The following is an 18,999-nucleotide window of genomic DNA, read 5'->3' as shown; positions in this document are numbered from 1 at the left end:
CTCTCTCTCTCTCTCTGTGTCTCTCTCTCTCTCTCTCTCTCTCTCTCTCTCTCTCTCTCTGTGTCTCTCTCTCACTCTCTCTCTCTCTCTCTCTCTCTCTCTCTCTCTCTCTCTGTGTCTCTCTCTCTCTCTCTCTCTCTCTCTCTCTCTGTGTCTCTCTCTCTCTCTCTCTCTCTCTCTCTCTCTCTCTCTCTCTGTGTGTGCGTGCGTGCGTGCGTTTCCTTAATACATCATCTGGGATTCAGTTTTGCATGTGGCACATTTAGTTTGCACTGAAGCAGCCGTACCTGCATTGATTGATGAGAAATGACTCATCACTTTTTATCTGGTGTGTCCCATCTCTGCAAGTAATGAGCAGCGAAGTGGCTAAGATCCTTCTGCATTAAATTAAATCAGTATTTAATGATATGATGACTAAGGTGTTCTGCAGAGTCATTTACAAACCAAACATGGATCCGTTCATGACTGTGATCTGTCTGAGCCAACGGGACATTGTGACACAGTAAAATAATCCGGTTATATTAAATGGAGACCCTAAATTGTCCGTAGGTGTGCAGCTCTTCTATACCCTGGTGGCCTGTCCATGGTGAACCCCACCTCTCGCCAAATCACAAAGTACAAGTGGTATTGAAAATGGATGGATCAATTTTTATATTCAAAACATACAGTGAGCTTCTCAAATTTTTTTTTTACCAATTGCTGTTTAAACTGGAATCTGGAAGAAGAAAAGTGGATTGGTTCAATGTGCTGCCTGAATGATATTAGTACATTTTTCTTGTGTTGTGGAACAGTTTGGCTTCATGGACTGTGTATTCATTGTGGGGGTTTTTTTAGCAGCGGCTTCAGGAGCAAATTCACGGAAGTCCATTTAATGCACGTGTAGTGCACAGTGGACACTGTGTGTTATTGTTATTCCCTGCACACCGTTACATAATATGCAGCCTTTGGAATATTGTGTAATATTTTCAGATAAGAGTAGAGAAATATGCAAGGGCAACCCATTGCTACAGCTTGTTCGTACAGTGAAAGAAAGCCCAACAGTGGTGTGAATCATTTGGAGGCTGTCTGACGTTCATAATACGCTAGTAAAACGCGTGACATGAGCCGGAGCGAAGGAGCCCTCTCTAGTGATCACATGGATGAGGCCCGTTTTTTGAAAGACTAACATTTCCCAGTGCAACCAAAGCTGTGTGCTGTGTTCTCCATAAATGAATCAACTGTCTTCCTCTCTGCTGCTCTTGAACGCTCGTTACACAACTGGGCTGACAAGTCTCTGAACCTTGTAAACATGCAGCAGTTATGCAGAAACAAGCCGACAGGACTAATCGCTGCCGTCAAAAATAGTTCCCGATCGTCTTCCCAGAGACCTCCATCCACGCACTGTACTCACAATGGCAAACAATAACGTCTCTGAACACCGCGTCCTCCGGTCCGGAGTGCAGGGATCCGGCTCAGGTTTCTGAGGCCACGGCTCAGCTGCTGGTTTCACACTCCTGTGACAGTGGACGAGGTCTCCAGAGGAGAGGGGTGAAAGGGTAATCTGATCCCACCTGCTGACACAGCCCTACAGAAACTGGGCATACAACAAATTCTCTTTGACAGACGTAAACTGTGTCACTGACAACAACCAGCTTGAATAATTCATGGCCGGACACGACTCCCAGTACTATCACTTTGCAGCCAACAGTCACTGGGTGAGGTCTGTGGGGAAGCTACACTTCCTTCTGTCTGACTTAGTTTCAAAGCCTTTATTTTGTTGAGCTCATTAAACTGTCAGGATCCTCTTTAAAGATGAAAAGGGGGCACTTTATTTTGTAGTATATCAAACGTGTGAGTGATTGAATGTGAAACATTTTGTGTTTCTTCTGCATTCTGCATTGTTTTTTGCCGTCTTGATAGAACCTTTAATATTCTAAATGAGCTTTTTCCGAACACAGTCATTCAACTGTCTCTCATTCATTCACTTTCTCACACCTTTTGAATTCGCCTCCGCAGAGTAACTGATAATGGACCATTGTGTGACATGTAGTTACAGGAGCCGGATGATTGAAAACCAAATGAACTTTCCTTCTGAGTGACTCCTGAGTAAGACGAAGGCATTGGCGGCTCACCGGCGCAGATCAGTAACAAATTCTTGGTTGCCTCAATGAGCCAGAGTCACTCAGACGTCTTTAAATGTTGCTTTTAAGGTCTGTGAGCCGTTGGATGCAGGGACATTCAATCTACGCTGAGAAGAGCTGTCAAAACCCTTGAAAACACAAATATATCATTAGAACCACAACTAAGTTTGCTTTATAGTATATTGTAATGTGTATATATATATGTTTTTTTTTTATATGTTTTATATATATGTTTTTTATTTGTATTTGTGGTCCGGTGCTGTTTTCCCTGACTGTGTTTGTGTGTGTTTGATGAAATACCTTAGAAAAGGAACTAACCCCAAACTGCATTTACATTATTGCATCGTCGCAGTTCATCTCATGTTTTTTTTCTTCTGAGCAGAATAAAGCAGAAATCGAGTTGGAATTTTTTGAATTATAATGTTATCATGCTGAGACGTTAATTGATACCATATTGGTGCATCTGCTGTGGTTTTTATCAAAAACTATAAACCTGGTGGAGGTTGAGGTCCTTGAAGCGAAGGACACAGCTGAGCAGAAGAGTTCCCAATTTGATATGAAGTAGTTGCTCTCCCGCCAGGACAACTTCAATGAGACGGGCTACATACTACAATTGTTCTCAGAGAGAAATATCAAAATCCAAAGGAGCAAATCCAAAATTGTCCGTCTAACTGAGATTCCTCGAACACAATAGATAAGGGGAAATGTACATGTAACACACACACGCATCAGCATAATTTTTTTATTGTATCTGCGTGTGGAGGAACGTATAGTGTGGATCATACTTTTTAAAAATTCATTTTACTATCATCCTAAAAACTCTACTGTATTTACACCATGGATATCAAATGACATGCATTAGCTAAAGAGCTTTGGGTCTTGTGTGCAGGATTGTTGACTGACCTGTTTCTTCTTTTCTTGACAGTTATCACAGATTGATTTGTTGATTGATTTAAATGACATTTAAAAGATCAGTGTTTTCCTTAGGAGGATTTTCTGCAGTAACTCTTAGATAAACTTTTCCTTGGCTCTTTTGTTCCTTGCCTTGTGATGATGTTGATGATGTCTGTGCTTGTTTGTTTTTGTGCAGAGAGCCTGATATTCCAGCTTGGGCTCCTTTACTCTACCAACTGCAGCTGCTGGGCATTAGAGAGAAACCAGACCCATTAACTATGCCCATCGCGGACCGCATCCGCATCGGCAACCAAAAGCGAGAGCGAGGAAATTTTCATTTCCAGAGAGAGGAATACTGCATGGCTGCCAGGGCCTATTGTATGGCTCTGGATGTGCTCACCACATGCAGCCGAGGTAAGGCAGCTTCAAAACCTGAATTTATTCATAGAAAATATTTCCATACCCTCAGCTCTACCAGGAATGTGTCATAATAGTCGATGTGAGTATTATCTTCCCGGGGAGAAGGTGAAATGAAAGTACAGCATACATAAATGTGTTAGGGCAGGCGCACACACACACACACACACACACACACACACACACACACACACACACACACACACACACACACACACGGGCGGACGGTCTATAAGGAATATAAGTCACAACATTTGATGTAGACCTCACACACAACATTTCCACATCAATCACAGAATTGATGTCACCCAAAATGACATAACAGCTCCGTGCTCCGCTCCAGTCTGCCGTCACACTAATCACACCATCACGATGCAGAGCCACATCATCCGAGCCGAGGGCCGCCATAAATGTGTTTTTTCCTTTTTCCTAATTTCTTAAGCATAATCAGAGCTAATCAACTTACATATTATGCCTACCTTCTTAATCACTTTCATCATTGACGAGGCAGCGGTGGGCCCGGGAGGAAAATGAGACTGAACAAGTCAATGAAGAGAGAAACATGAACTGCTTCATAATGTGTAAATGATGGTTGGACCAGTCAGTGAACTCACCACGGCACTGAAGAGGGGAGTGTTATCAGGGCATTCAGATCGTGTCATTAGTGGATGAGCAGACGGCCGGAAAACAAAATATGGTAATGAAGCAGTGAATCCAACATTCTAACTCCTTTTGGGGCCGATCAGACTTCATTTACAAACGCAATTCATGATGTGGAAATTATAACTTGCTCTCAATTGATCAAGTTGTAACCATGTGCAAATAAACAAAAGAAAAAGAGTTTTACTGGTAATTGTCTTGAAGTAAATAAAGTAAAAATGAAAGAAAGGAAGAAAAAGATCTTAACTAAGTGTCAGCTGACTTTCCTTTTCTCCATGTGAAAATACCAAGTATGTGGAGTTATAATGTTAATGTATGAATACATTTAAATAATAAAAGTTAATAAATAAAAAGCACATGCTCATGGCAAGCCATTCAGAGAACTAAAACAATTTTTTTGCTGGGGGGTTGAATAGAGAAACACAATGTGCAAAACATTCAGGCAGTTATTTAGCTCATATTACAGCCACAGCAGAACCTACATGATCGACTCTGTTGCTCTGTCCCCGCACAGATGGTAACGGCAGCGGCGTGGGGGCAGAGGAGGAGGAAGTACGGGACTACCGGGTGAAGTGTTTGAACAACCTGGCCACCGCTCAGCTCAAGCTGGAGCAGTACAACGAGGCGCTGCACACCAGCCGGGATGTCCTGACCCTCGAGCCAAACAACGTCAAGGCCCTTTTCAGGACGGGAAAGGTGAGAATCACATCATCTGCTGCAACAATTACTGTAAATGATTCCTTCCTGGAAGGAAGATGAGTTTGTTAAATACTAAATTGTATTGAATTGTTTTTGAGTTAAAGAAATAGCAGCTACATTATTGTTGTTTGTTCTCATCCTGTTTTGATTTATGGGTCGACCAGCGACTGCTCTAACGCTGAAGGTTTTCTAATCTCTTTCAGCTCCTGTCAGACAGGAGTGAATACAAAGAGGCGATGGGGTTGCTAAAAAAGGCCTTGAAACTGGAGCCGGCCACCAAGGTGAGATTATGTGGGTGAGCTGGTTCATCCCAGTTGTCATTTTCCGCCCATGTCTGCCAGGGAATCCCATCCATCCCTCATATACTGTACATAAAGGAAAAGCCACCATTATTATTAGAGCCCTTACCTACACTAATCAATACAAATAAATAATGGCTGATTAAATTTGTGCTTCTAAATATGTTGCCCTAAAAACAAGTGCTGTTTCAATTTCAAGGCAATTTTTTTTCGAAAACTTTCATACCTGGCCATTTACAATGAATAAATCAATATCTATATTTTCATGTCTGGTAATTTATGTAGACCATCCCTAATGCAATTATTCACACACTTTAATAAACAACAAACCCACAAATATATCCATCCAATAGTTGTAATATATTTAAAAAACTAATGGTAGATAAATGCGAGTCAGTCAAGCTCTGTATATCTGAATTCCTGAATAAATACTACAGAGCCTTCAATACTTTGCTGTCACATTTTGTTTTGCAGCAGCTTTACAATAAAAATAAAAACAAAATAATAGTTTTCCCACATCTAGCTCCACTCAATACCCTGTGATGACAGGGCAATTTCATAAAATAAATAAATACATAAAACTTAGCTCAGGTGTCTCCTGAGCTAAGTTTGAGATGATTCTTCACCTCGATTCGAGTCTTCTACCCTCGGTAAATTCTATTGACTGGACATGATTTGGAAAATCACTCACAAGGTCTACACAGCTGAAGTCACATCAGAGCGAAAGGTCAAAGGACCTGCCTGCAGAGCTCAGAGACAGGATCACATCAAGGCACAGATCTGGGGGAGGGCTACAAAATGATTCTGCTTACATTGAAGTTTCCCGATAGCAAGGTGTCCTCCATAAGTCTTAGATGGAAGTTTGGAATATCCGGGACTCAGTTTCTCTAGTCAGAGGACGAAAGGACTTGGTAAAAGAAGTAAGAGAGCCTGATGGTCGGTCTGGTTTAGCTCCAGAGAGTCAAGATGGAATAATGCTCCAGAAGAACAGATGTTTGTTTATGGTTTTTTTGCCTTAATCCTTCTCCAGATCTTTGCCTCAACACGATCCTGTCTCTGAGATCTACAGGCAGGTCCTTTGACCTCATGAAATGGGAGGGACCTGATATCCATTTCAAGTGTCATAGCAAGGTGTCCTAATTGCAAAAAAATTTAAAATACAGTTTTTTCGCTTTGTCATTGTTGGGTTTGTAGTCTAGATTGATGAGCAGAAGCATTTTTAGCATAAGGCTGCAAAATAACAAATGTGGGTGAAGTGGTGTGAATAAGTGCATATAGTCGTCTACATGTATCAGATAATTTTCTTCCAGAAATATATCCAGAAAATGCAAAACACGTTGTTGATTAAAGCTCCAGCCTCAATCGGGGACCAAGCTCATTCACGATATTCCCCGTTCACCCCATCTTCGTCCACACCCTGAAGTAGATTACAACTGCGTGTTTGTCTTGCATCTTTCCATTTAACAGGGGTAAAAAACATTGTGGGAAACTCAGTGCTGCAGCTCTCTGCACTTCTGAAGGCCTGTTCTGACTTGTTTTTGTGGTTTTGTCTAATCTGCCAAATCCTCCACAGAGGATCTGGCAAACTGCACATCTGGCAGTCTGCAGATGTGACCGCACTGCTCAGAGTTGTCCAGCAAACCTGGTAGAAATAACACGTACGTGGGCTAAATATTGTCACTCTGAAGCCATGCAGTCTAGAAGGCGTAAAGAAAAAAGGGAGACTCACTTGTCCTTTCCGGCTGCAATGTAGAATCACTACACTATAATTAACAGAACTAGTCATGAGAACTACAATATCACCTGACGGACATTATTTCAGTTTGACACCCAGCGGGCTGGATCTCAGGAAGAACGTGTGAGGAGTAACAGTTCTATCAGCTGTTTACAAAACACTGCTTCCAGTATTACAATGACCTGACCTATAGGGCACACTGCCACAAATAGTATGTCTGGTTGTGTCTAGACAAAACGAAAATATATGCTGCTTTGGAAATTACACCCTTGCCTCGAAGTTGGATAAATGACTTTGGAGAAACCTGATCTGGCCGCTCAGAGTTATTGTCGTGCAGTCTGTAGACGGTCACAAAACAGGCCACGTGAACTCCTGGATTGCTGCAGTCTTTCTGACAGGAGACTTGAATACACCCAGCATAACAACATATCTGTCACGCAAAGCACATGAAGTTATGAGCTGCACACACTTTTCTAATTATGAGTTGTCGAGTGACAACTTTTGCAAAATATGATATAAAGTGCTCGAACATTTGACATGCGCATTTTAAAATGAAAAAATAGTTAAATTGTTATGATTTCTTGGATTTTTTTCTAACCCCGGCCGTTGAGGCTTAGAATTTTAGACCTCTGCTCTCACCTGCTGGGCATTTTTAAAACTGCAACTTCACCTTCTCAAGATGAAAAGCTCCATGTCTCCTTGGCTACATAAAGCAGATTTCGTTTTAATTGGATGCTTTACGATTTTTGTCTTCTTGTTTGCTTTAGGCGATCCACTTGGAGTTATCTAAACTTGTCAAAAGGCAATCGGGAGGCAAAGATACCCCGGAATGGAAATCCAAACCCGCGGAGATGCTTGGGGAGAATATCTCACCTTTTCTGATTCCTTCTAAGAAGAAACCATCCGTGAGTCAAAACAGCAAATATAACCAGTTGCTGTCAATTTTTAAAATTCTAACAGATGGGATGTTTGACTGTGTCTTTGTTGTGGCGCTTTAGGGAATTTCCTGGAAGTTTATCCTCGGCGCTCTGGTGGTGGCCTTGGGAAGCTTTGTGACGTCAGTGATTCTTACCGCAAGACACTGAAATCTTCTGCTGGGAGCACTTTGTAAAATCTTAAATCGCCACCATCATCAGCATCTTTTGTCATTGTCGCCACAAGGAGTAGAGTTCGGTCAGTTTTCTACGCAGAGGACATGAGAAAGTTCAGCAGCACCACAATCTGAACTTGTATTTAAGAATGTATCTTTGTCTGTTTCTTTGTCTATTTATGAAAATGAGAATAGTAGGGCACTGGCTGAATTCTCGATAGCAGCAGAGATTTTCATGTTTCCACTAAAATCTTTTATTTGGACTAACATTAAAGCATACATTCTAAAAATGGGTCCTGGGATATGTTCAGGTATCAGAGATACTCAAATAAAAAATACTATTAAAAAAAATCTGTTTAAAGTCTAAATGTAACCAAAATACAAAGTAATTTGAATAAACAAATAACACTTTCAACAACATTAATCTGTGAAATCCAGATAATAATTCAGTCAAGCTGCACTGTAATATCACTTACACTGATGCTTGAAATAAAAAAAATTGGTCTATGCCTCGATTTTCCAAGAACTAATAAGCTTGATCTCAAAGGGAAAGAAAGTCCATTCATTCAAGAATATTTGCTGATTGCTTCTCTCTGCAAAAACCATTAAAACTATTTAGGTTGGATCTGAACTAAGGCATCAATATCCCATTTGTATTTATCATAGAACAATACAACCAAGTAAATACAAAACCTAAGACAAATATAAACATGGCTTCATTATGTGCATTTATCTGTACATGTGCAGTTCTCTAGTAATAGAAGTCTTCATTTAATTATAGAATCAACATCTAGGAAAATATATTTCAGACCAGAGATTAAAATATATGTAAGGTTAAAAATATTTTGGGTTCTTCTCCGTCACAAAATAAAAACTTCATGTCCTTTCTTGCTCTATTGAATCTACCATCAACACACATCTACAATCCACAGCAGCTGTTAAGAGTCTTCTTTGCATTGGATTCACTCAGTTTCACCTCAGAGTCTGACTGCCGCCTCAGTTTGACATTTTTCTTTACTTCTCTGAGGAAAAAAAAAAAAGAAGGAAAAAAAGCTGAGAATTGCCAAAGTTTGTGAAGGAAAAACTAAAAAGTCTAATGCACGGTCTCTGGCCTCCTACCTCGCTAGATGAAGCACAGCTTCCACGACGTTGGTTCCCTCTTTGGCGCTGGTTTCGCAGAACAAGGCGCCATATGCCTGCAAGCAAAGCATCAACATACCCGAGTGAAGACAGTTTATTAATACACCTAGGAGGCCGAGCATCTGTCTATACAAACTTTGAGGTGGAATAAAGGTAACTCACCTTGGCCAACTTCTCCCCGTGCAAACTGCTCACACACCTTCCCTCTGCGAGCTGCTCTCGGAGGTCCACCTTGTTTCCAATAACACACATGGGGATTTTCTCCTCCGTTGAATCCTGTATTAAAACACAGGACACTGTAAAACATATCGTTCTGTGTGACTCGTTCACCACGTGTCAGTCGGCATTTCCACAGTCACCTGAATCTGATCCACCCACGCTCTGATGTTCAGGAAGCTGCTTTCTGAAGTGACATCGTAGAGCAGCAGGACACCATGAGCTTTACGGAAATAAGATCTGGCGATACTACGGAACCTAAAGCCGAAAGGAACACAACCAGATTTTTGGTCTAGTTACATGTTGACATGGATTTTAATATCCCCGTTGCTACTTCTTATGAGTCAGTGCTGTACCTCTCCTGTCCCGCTGTGTCCCATATCTGCAGGTTCGTCTTCTCTCCGTCCACTAGCATCCTCTTTATCTGGAAATCAACTCCTAAGAACCGAGAAAGCAGATTTAAATGCCTGAAATCAAGAATGTGTCAGTGGTTTAATAAATGTGTTTGCTGTGGCACCCACCCAGCGTCGTCTGAATGTCTCCTCTGAACTCGTTGAGCGTCAGCCTCAGCATGAAGCTGGACTTTCCAGCTCCGGCATCTCCAGCTAAGACCAGACGGTACATCGGAGCCGGTTCCGAAGTTTCTTCAATGTTGGTGTCAAAAGGCTGAACAAATGAATACAAATGACAGACTTTGCCCAGTTTTATGTGGAAAGTCTTAATTAGACTTAATTCTAGATTAAGTTGATCTTGAAAGTTGATACTTGACCTTGGAAATATAGATTGCAAAAGAAAAACAAACTTTTCAAACCTAGGTCACGTGATGACAACTGGGCATCCATTGGTGTGGACCATGAGAAGCAAACAGCTTGAAAAAGACAGTACAGTACATGCAACTGTCTACTTCAACACGTAGTAAGTGACTTACACTGTCCATTTTAGATCACCTCCATTTCCTAGTTGTAACTAAAATTTACAGTGTAGTGTCTCGGTGTAATCTGAAATCTAACATGTTTAACAATTAATCCTAAATCTAATCTCAATGTTTGATCCATCCAGCAGTAGTACACACTTGGGATGTTCTCTCGACGAAGGAAAAGAACCATTGTTTGGAAATGTTTGAAAACACTGTCGCAGAAGTTCCCACAAATGTGTTGCACGTTTTGCATTGCTTTCACTTTCTCGTTGTTACTTGCCCTTTTTCCTCACCATTCTGAAATATACTTCCTGCAGCACAGTATTGTTCTAATAAAGCACCAGAGGGTGTAGTAACACCGTTTGTGTGTTACACTGCCTTCGTACAGAGCGCTTGTTAATCATCAACATGTCGGGACACTTGTATTAACTGTGTCTACTCACTTTCATTTACTGCCATTGCTGCAGGAAAGCTGCAAGATAATCAATTTCTAAATCTCTAAAAGTTGTTACTTTGCGTACCTGAACTTTGTCCCATTTGACATCATTCACTGGATTTGAGCCGCTTGTGTTTCAATAAAAACTGGGCCAATGGGATTGTGCTTATAACGTTTTACCGGTAGTGTGCAAGTCACTTCACCAGTACTAACCGGGGAGGTTTAAGACATTAAAAGGCTGAAACATTTTACCTTTGTGGAAAATGCCGACAAACGTCTTCGTAGGGACGATGTGATGGAGGTCGCCCTGCTGGGAGTCACCGACACTGCAGCTTCCGATTTGATTTCTGATATCTGCAACAGACCCAAGAACTACTGATTTAAACAGCTCAGAAGCATATTGACATTGTGTCACCTACTATTTTGAAAAAAAAAAAAAAAAAAAATGTATGTGTCCTCCACCTCCACCTCCGACGGAACATAGGAGTAACTGTGGTGCACCGTTTCCACAGAGGCTCTGCTGTCGTCGCTGTCATAGTCGCTGCCCGAGCTGTCAGCCGTGTCCATCGGCAGAGCGACGCCACTGTCCAGGTACTTGTTCGCCCAGGTGGCTACGTGAGAGTAAACCACTTTGCTGGGATCTTCCCCTGAGCTGCAGCAAACCATCCAGACAAGTACACCCTGGCTTTAGCTGTGACAATTTAATGCACCAAGATCAATCTGCAGATTCACAGAGGTGTGTAAAGAAAGTAACTAACTTTATATACCTGCTGTAGTTGAGTGTGCTCTGTCGGACGGGTTTCAGCTTTCGGGCAGGGATTTCATTTTGGGAAGACAGCTGTCGAGCAGATTAAAAAATGTCAGGGAGGAAACCTTTACACTTGAACTACTGAAAACAATTTACTGTCAGCTTCGATCTGCTGCAGCAGCACCAGGGACTCACCCTCCGTTTAGCTGTGACCACCTCACTGGCCAATGCAGATCGAAGCCCGTCATTACTGTCGTACAGGTTTTTATTCATTTCCCTATAGTGTGCAAGGAAATAGCAGACAGGGTCAGATAAAATTACAAACATTTGCTTTCACACAACAGGTGTGTGGGCAAACCAGTTGTACTGGTTATTCAAGTGATGAACTGTTTGCACTTTAACTTCACCTGGGGTCATTTTCCAGACTGGACAAAAGCAAAGTCAAGAGACATTTTCTTAGAAGAAGTCTTTCAAATGTCAACATTCACTGCTCTACTATGTATGTGATATAGCCTGCACTGGATACTAAACACATTTTCTGGTAATAAGTTATGGGAATGGTTCGCACAGATTAAAAGAATTATAAAAATATTGAATAAACAGCATTTAAGAAATTGTATTTAAGACATTATAATGTATCTGTACAGACAAAGTTATGAGACCATTTTTAACAATTATTATTTCCCCAATGAAGACATTTTATTTAAATGTATCGTGATGACAACTGTAATAACAGGTAAATATATTATGATTTAATAAATCAGTGCCCATGGAAATAATCCGTAATCGACAAATACAGTTACATACATAAACACTGTTTACAGCTACATTTTAAGTCTGTTATAGGCTGAGTTTAAAGTTTAAACGACAAGATTTTGTTGATGCAGTTTTTAAACATATTTTCAGTGGAAGTAAATAATTTTAAATGAACCTCACAAACAACTTTTTAGCTCATCTCCTCCAAATGCCAGAGACATATCTTTAAAACTTTCAAACAAAAACCATCTGCCTGGCTCGATGCCACAAGAGGACAGTGCTTTTGTGCTTTCATGAACCCAACTGTCAAAACAAAGGGTAGTAATTATCATACTTTTCTGAAAAAGAAACAAACAAATCTGTTGTGCTTGAAACTTACACATCCCTACATGTTTGATTAAGAAACCGAAAACATATATTTACCACATTCCCAAATCATACAGCTTCATGGATTCAAAGACAGACTTACTGGAGGGTCTGAATCTGACTGGAGTACGACTGATATTCCATAACCATCATCTTCAAATCATCTTTTTCTCTGTAAAAACATATGGGCACATTATAGTGGATTCTGGATCATATTTGTGTATAACAGACAAGAGCTGAGCGTCATATGAACGCAGTGCTTCACCTTTCATGTTGAGCTCTCTGATCTGCGTACATGTTCTTCAGCTTGTCCAGCTCCGAGTGCAGGACGGCGACGTTGGTCTGCGCCTGCAGTAGAGAGGCCCGCAGCTGCTCGTTCTCCTGCGGGGAGATTTTTGAAACAGTCTCTATGCAGCATGCATGTGATTTATTCAGCTACAAAACAAATCACTCCCAACATGACTTACCTGTGAGAGACTGCTGATTTGTCTGTTCAGTCTGACCACCTCCTCCCTTGACTGGATGAATTCGGAGTCTTCTTGGTGCTTGAGACATTTACACAAGCGTTTTGTTAAACAGTCTTAGATGCTGATGAGGCAACACAGGAGTCACATTGGCAGCAGTGATGGACCAGAATTTACAGACGTGCGGTTCCATCTATTGGCGAACAAAGTAACCGCAGCAGCTGCAAATACAGGCACGTCATGTTATACCCCAAATCAGATCAGATGTTTGCCGACAGCAAAGTTTAGAGAGATTTTAAACAGAAATCTTATGATATATCCGCTTCTTTTTTAACATTACCACAAATCATCAATATTTAAGGATCATCTTAAATGAGGTTTTTCAAGAATTGTGACTGAGTCAGCCATTTATCAGTTGTCAGTGCTTTCTGTTTCCAAACGACCTCAGACAGATTTCTTCAGCATTTCTCTTCTACAATCTCTTGTTACCAGCCAACAGACACTAATACAGATATAATAATGAATTCAATGAAATTTTGACCAAATTGATTAATCAGTCAAACTCGAATGTCAGTTTAGATTGTTAAAATAGAGCCTTTTGCGTTCAACTATGTAAACGCATGCTCTAAAGCACATGGTACAAGTGCATTTAGCTTGTGTCCAAATCCACCGGTTAGTTTAACGACAGATTATTTTTTTTTTGCTGATCCAGACACGTGGTTCAAATGTGTGGAACAGTCACTTCATTAGTAAAGAGTGTGTTTTGGGCATAACATGCAATAAACCAGTCGTGGTGCCATCTCCAAGTGCCTTAAAAAGCCACATGTACTTTCACCTTGGTGTACGGTTGTAGTAAGAATACATTTACCAGGCAGTGAGAGAAAAAGCTTCAGTGGTGCAGATGATCTGTGAGTCACATGGAGAATTTTCCAACCTGATCTCTACATACAGGTTTTGTATTTAGTGTTTACTACAAGGTCGTCTGAGCTTCAGTATTGTCCCTCAGTTGTGAGTCGCTGCGGACAAAAAACACAAGCAGCCTGACATGCTGTCTTTGCCCTTTCAGAGCCTTTGGTGTATTAGCACCTGTAGTTATGGTCAGACCGGACCTGAATGCATTTTAGTGCAGAGATCTGAGCCCTCGGGCCAGAGTCCTCCCACTGTACATTAGTGTCATGTGTTGTACTGTGAATGCAAATATTTCCTACTCAGCACAATAGAGTGGTCCATATCAAGCACAACAACCCCACCGAAAACTTGTCTGGGGCAAGTTTCCATGTTGTTCCATGTTTTTCCATCTGTGTGAAAAGAGACAAGGTAAATGCCCATAGTTGTGTGGTGAAACCTACCTTTAACAGACTGTCCGCGGTGGCTTGCAGGTCTGCGACCTCATTCTCATGCTTCCTATGCATGGCGGCCATGACTCCTTCCATTTTCTTGCGCTCCTACCAACATGAAACCGAGGCGGTTAAAGAGGCCGGCTCAGGCCTCGCAGAGCGGGTTTCATCTGACTTTACAGAGGCTCTTTGTGTGGCGAGACGTGTAACCTGCTGCGGGTGAGCTGCACCGCAAATATGCAGGCGGCTCACAAGAGCTATCAGGGAATGTGTGGAAATCATCACTTCACTATTAAATCAAATATTCGAGTCCATTTCAAATAATACAGTCCACGACAAATCCTGCGGGTATCCCTCTCACCTCGTCTCTCACCCGCTCCTCCGCTCTGACAAGTTGTTGCTGTATGTCGTCCTCCAGCTCTGCCAGCTGACTGCTGTTCATCTCCTCGGCTCTGTTTGAAAACAGAAAGGCACATTGAAGTGTGAGCTGGCAGCCTCACCACGCCGGAATCAAAGCAGATTCTCCAGCAGCAGTTTTATAGATTAAGATAGTAGGTAGAGAAAAAACAAAAGAATATATTCACTGACTATCTGTGTGGCAGCTGTACCTTACTGATTTGACTTGAAGCGACTGCTCTGCTCTCGTCAGATAGGACACGGACCAACGAGAGGCGAGGGAGGGACGGACTCTGAAAAGCCGATTCCCGAGGAGCACTAAACTTTGTCAGTGAGATTTCTCAATAAGATCTTTTTTGTTTCAATTTGAGTTCAAGTTTCATGCTAAACAATTCTAAAGGTCTGCTGATTTCAACTGACATTGGAGACATTGGTAGAATAAATATTCACTTTTTGAAGGGATTACAAGAGCAGCCAGGGCAGCACATTGTTCAATATTCCTACTTCCTTGAATAAGGAATGTCCCCTTTCTTGTCCCACCAGAAAGGGGACACACAATCTCTTCTCATGCGTAGGACAGCAATTAAACTGTCCATTTAAGGAAGTATGAGAGAAGTCACTTCACGGAAATTATTAAAAGCTTTCTCAATACAGCAGACAATATTTAATGTCCACGTTGTTAAGCCTATAAAAAGCCTTGACATGTCAATACTATATTCTGTCTGATGCCAACTACACCAGAGTGACCTCTAAATCTAAATAATATTTTAACAAAAACTTGTTTTGTATCTTAAATCTTAAACAAGACTTAGAGACCAAAAAAGAGCTAAAAGAGGGGTTACAACTTAAAACCAGGTTTTAAAAACAGGTTTACTGTGAGGAAATGATGTCAGGTGTCTATTTGTCATCTTGTTTGGAGGGTTTTCTCCCCCTAGTGGCCAAAAATGGATTAAGTTAAGCAGAGGTGATACTTTTATTATCATCACAACTTATTTATTGTCCCCAGTCAAAACAAATCTATACATATTAATGCTAAGAATGCTAAATAATTCTAAAAAGCTGAATTCTTTTCAACAAGTTAAATATTACACGTTCACTGCTCATGCTTCACACACATCACAGGTCAGGTGTTCTGAAATGTAGAAGATCCCACAGGAGATCAACAGTTTTTATCTGTCTCTCACCGCTTCAAACTGGTTTCCAGCTGCTCACACTCCAGTCGGTTGTCGAGGCTTTGACTGATCAGAGCGTGGATGGTTTTCTCAAACTCCTGCAGCAGAGTCGTGTTTGCACAGGAATGAATGGCCTGGTAAAGATCAGCCAGCTGCTCCCTGAGACTACAGGAGAAGAGCAAACAGTCGCTAGACGTCAGTGCAGTTTTCTCAGAATCATCTTTGTGCTCACTCAGTACGTTTGAAAGACTTTTCAGCACAACATCCAATTAACCCTGGTTACGAAGGTAGCCTATGTCAGTCAAAGGTTAAAGGTCCCCATATTGCAGAATGTGAGATTTCTATGTCTGTATGAAGCAGGTCGTGTTGCTGTATAAACACCGTGAAGGTATCAAAACACTCAGTCCACAGAGAAATGAACACAGCCCCTATTCAGTGACTGTGCCTGGGAACGAGCCGTCAGGATTTCCATTATATTGTGATGTCACAACTATACAGTCACCGCCCTCAGCTTTGAGACCAACCTGGACCCAGGTTATACTGTTTTGTTTTTTTTCTGAAATACCAGAGCTTTTAAATCTAAATGTGACCGTCTGTTCGGCTCAGTTAAGCGCAGACTAACCCTCGCCATTTGCATTTACCAATGACTTTTACAGAGCTACAGTAGCAGGCTACAATCCATCACCTGTGCGTCGCTCAGAAAAGCCAATCAGAATGGAGGCTCAGAGGCTGATACAAAACTCCTGCTGGGGAAATAAGATGACCACTGTCTTGTCGTGATATGCCACGGTGGGGTAGAGTTAGACACCAGACATTTTATGACAAACCGGCACTTTTGCTTTTCACTTTGACACCAAATCCTCCGCCTTGTTGCTCAACTCTCTTGTCACATGATCAGACTCTTTGACTGACACTTTAACTTTATAACTGCAGCGTCTGACAGCTGGAACTGATAACTTGTACTTTACTAATTGGATTTTGTTTTATTCGCAGACGTCTCACTCCAAAGCATGGCATCACTGTTTTGTTTACTTTTTGAATCCCCACCCAGACACGATGTCAAGATTATTGACGTGTACTTTATGCTCTGCGTCATTCGGCCGATTTCTGTTTCCTTTACCAGCCATGTGAGGAAATGGCTTCAACTAATCTTCAAGATTAATCTGTCATTCATTTCACACATTTCCATTTCTGATCTCCGTACTTTGGGCCAGGGATTTTTTTTTAAACTGGAAATAATCCCTGTGATTGATCCATGTCATTTTCATTTTTAAATCATGTTCTTCCTTCGTTCGTTTTTTTTTTGTTGTTGGAATTAATCAACACTCACTTGCCAGTTTATTAGAAGCACCTATGTCAATATAATACAACAGCCCTACACTAGGACTACGACGATCAGGTTATTGTTTTTTGTTTAAATGAATCTGTTTAGGAGGATGTTTATTTATGTACATTAATGGTCATTTAGGTTGTGATCTTTAAGTTATGCTGACAGGTGTTCCTAACATTTTGTCAGCCACGATTCTATTATATTGGATCAACAGCATCACAGATTACAGCCTCCAAAAATGACCATTACCATAGATGAACCCCTCATCCAAGCAGGTCCAAAAGTTGTCTTTAATTTATTTGAATTGATTGTATAAAAAAATTACAAATTATTTCAATTATAATGCTGCTGCTCATTTGGCGAGTGTGTTCATAGAAAATCCTGTTGTATTTGTGCTCCAGTCATTTTTCTGATCTGTCAAATACGGTTTTATCATCAGGAATGCAAATGAATTATCATGAAAGGGTGGAACTGTGGAAATGACCCGATGGTGATCAGATGATTGGTTTACATGTCAAGCGATGAACCACCGCCGGATGTGGGTTTACCTCTCGGACAGGAGACACTCGGCGTCCATCCGGCCCACGAGCTCTTCCCACGAGCCGCTCGGCCCCGCGCCGCGCGCGCCCCCGTCGAGCGTGTCCGACACCTGCCGGAACCTGCAGGAGAACTTGCTGTAGTCGATGTATCCGCGCTCGTCCGCGTCGAACTCGTCGAACAGAGTTCTGACCTCGGCCTCGGGGACGCTGAGCTCCCGGCAGACGACCGCGAAGTCGCCGTACTCGATCTTCCCGGTCTTGTTCACGTCGCAGGCGGAAAACAGCCTCCGCAGACTGGGTCGGTCCATGCTCATGGAGGAATTAACACGTAAAACAAAAACAAAGTTGACGCTGCTTCCTTCATGGACGGACCTGTGCGGCTCGTGTGCCAAAATAAAAGTCCTCTGTTAAAAAGTCTCGATCAAAGGAGCCTCTCATTGGTCCGGACCTCAGTGTGGGCGTGGTCAGTCGAATCAATGGACCCAATGTGCCGCGTCCAGGTGCGACTGACCCCGACTGACCCCGACAGACCCCCTGCTGCTGCAGGGACCTGCTATAATAATAATAATAATAATATATTGAATTTATAAAGCGCTTTTCAGGAACCCAAAGCGCTATGGTTCAACCTCAAGGTGCAATGGAGCTGCACCACTGCAGAGAACAGAAAGGCAGCAGCTGTATTTGCCTTGTAGGTGTGTAGAGAATGACAGTTTCATCAGACACGCCTCTTTGTTCCCTGACAATCTTCCGTTTCTGACTCCACCCTAAGATAGTAAAAACTCTAATAATCCTAATAATAAAATAATAAATATCTAAAATCTTATAAAGTCTTTGTGGCAAAACAGTGGATTGATTTATGTGAAGAAAAATAATCCATAAATAGGCTGAGATTAAATACTTATAGTAAATAAAATCATGAGTCGTTCAAATAAAAAAATTATCCATTTGATCTTTATTTGAAAAAATTAAAATAAAGTGCTTTTTATATACAGTACAAAAAGAAAACAAACAAAAAGACAGTAGTGATGTATCGTACAAAAAAATACAGTTCACAATATTCTTTTTTTTACATTGGCAGCTGAATGTACAAAACAGTTTACTTAGAAACTTTTTAAACATTTTTTAAATCGCTTATACTTTATACAATACATGTTGACGGGCGTCGCGGCGACGACGTGCGCTGCCACACAAACAGAAGGCCTGACTACAGTGGTTCAGTACGAGAGAGCAGACGAGGATACTTTGACTGTGGCTCTTGTTCGGCACCGG

At 41.5% G+C, this 18,999-nt stretch overlaps 2 protein-coding genes across 6 annotated transcripts in view; one reads left to right on the top strand and one right to left on the bottom strand.

Moving 5' to 3' along the window:
* fkbp16 (FKBP prolyl isomerase 16) overlaps nucleotides 1-8,204 on the top strand; it is a 55,053-nt gene extending 46,849 nt beyond the window's left edge. Inside the window, exons 5-9 of the mRNA XM_035641883.2 lie at nucleotides 3,211-3,428; nucleotides 4,606-4,787; nucleotides 4,994-5,071; nucleotides 7,592-7,729; nucleotides 7,823-8,204. Coding sequence (XP_035497776.2) covers nucleotides 3,211-3,428; nucleotides 4,606-4,787; nucleotides 4,994-5,071; nucleotides 7,592-7,729; nucleotides 7,823-7,909 — 703 coding nt within the window. The 3' untranslated portion in view covers nucleotides 7,910-8,204. The remainder of the gene's footprint in view (nucleotides 1-3,210; nucleotides 3,429-4,605; nucleotides 4,788-4,993; nucleotides 5,072-7,591; nucleotides 7,730-7,822) is intronic.
* Nucleotides 8,205-8,625: 421 nt separating this feature from the next.
* zgc:162879 (ras and EF-hand domain-containing protein) lies at nucleotides 8,626-18,153 on the bottom strand. 5 transcript variants are annotated; one of them, XM_035641877.2, is made up of 18 exons: nucleotides 17,740-18,153; nucleotides 15,874-16,026; nucleotides 14,902-14,982; nucleotides 14,655-14,745; nucleotides 14,306-14,401; nucleotides 12,960-13,037; nucleotides 12,758-12,873; nucleotides 12,596-12,664; nucleotides 11,566-11,647; nucleotides 11,381-11,460; nucleotides 11,124-11,274; nucleotides 10,875-10,976; nucleotides 9,792-9,936; nucleotides 9,627-9,708; nucleotides 9,414-9,528; nucleotides 9,217-9,330; nucleotides 9,034-9,110; nucleotides 8,626-8,936 (listed from the first exon to the last, which is right to left on the bottom strand). In XM_035641877.2, the coding sequence occupies exons 1-18, from the start codon at nucleotides 18,042-18,044 to the stop codon at nucleotides 8,834-8,836; spliced, it is 2,040 nt and encodes a 679-aa protein (XP_035497770.1). In that variant the 5' UTR covers nucleotides 18,045-18,153; the 3' UTR covers nucleotides 8,626-8,833. The 5 variants fall into 5 exon arrangements, with proteins under 5 accessions (XP_035497770.1, XP_035497768.1, XP_035497769.1 ...); XM_035641875.2 differs by having other exon boundaries at nucleotides 11,085-11,274; nucleotides 17,740-18,150; XM_035641876.2 differs by having other exon boundaries at nucleotides 11,085-11,274; nucleotides 11,390-11,460; nucleotides 17,740-18,149.
* Nucleotides 18,154-18,999: the final 846 nt, after the last annotated feature.

The sequence above is a fragment of the Scophthalmus maximus genome, chromosome 7, assembly GCF_022379125.1.
Source record: "Scophthalmus maximus strain ysfricsl-2021 chromosome 7, ASM2237912v1, whole genome shotgun sequence".
NCBI lineage: Eukaryota > Metazoa > Chordata > Actinopteri > Pleuronectiformes > Scophthalmidae > Scophthalmus > Scophthalmus maximus.
This window is presented reverse-complemented; position numbering and strand designations above follow the sequence as displayed.

What these genes read in the sequence shown, in the direction of transcription:
- zgc:162879 (XM_035641875.2), bottom strand. Translation starts at nt 18,044, where the DNA reads ATGAGCATGGACCGACCCAGTCTGCGGAGGCTGTTTTCCGCCTGCGAC. An exon ending in CTGGAAACCAGTTTGAAGCG is followed by an intron (nt 14,983 to 15,873) that starts GTGAGAGACAGA and finishes TCGGCTTTTCAG; the next exon opens with AGTCCGTCCCTCCCTCGCCT. An exon ending in CTTCAAGTCAAATCAGTAAG is followed by an intron (nt 14,746 to 14,901) that starts GTACAGCTGCCA and finishes GTTTTCAAACAG; the next exon opens with AGCCGAGGAGATGAACAGCA.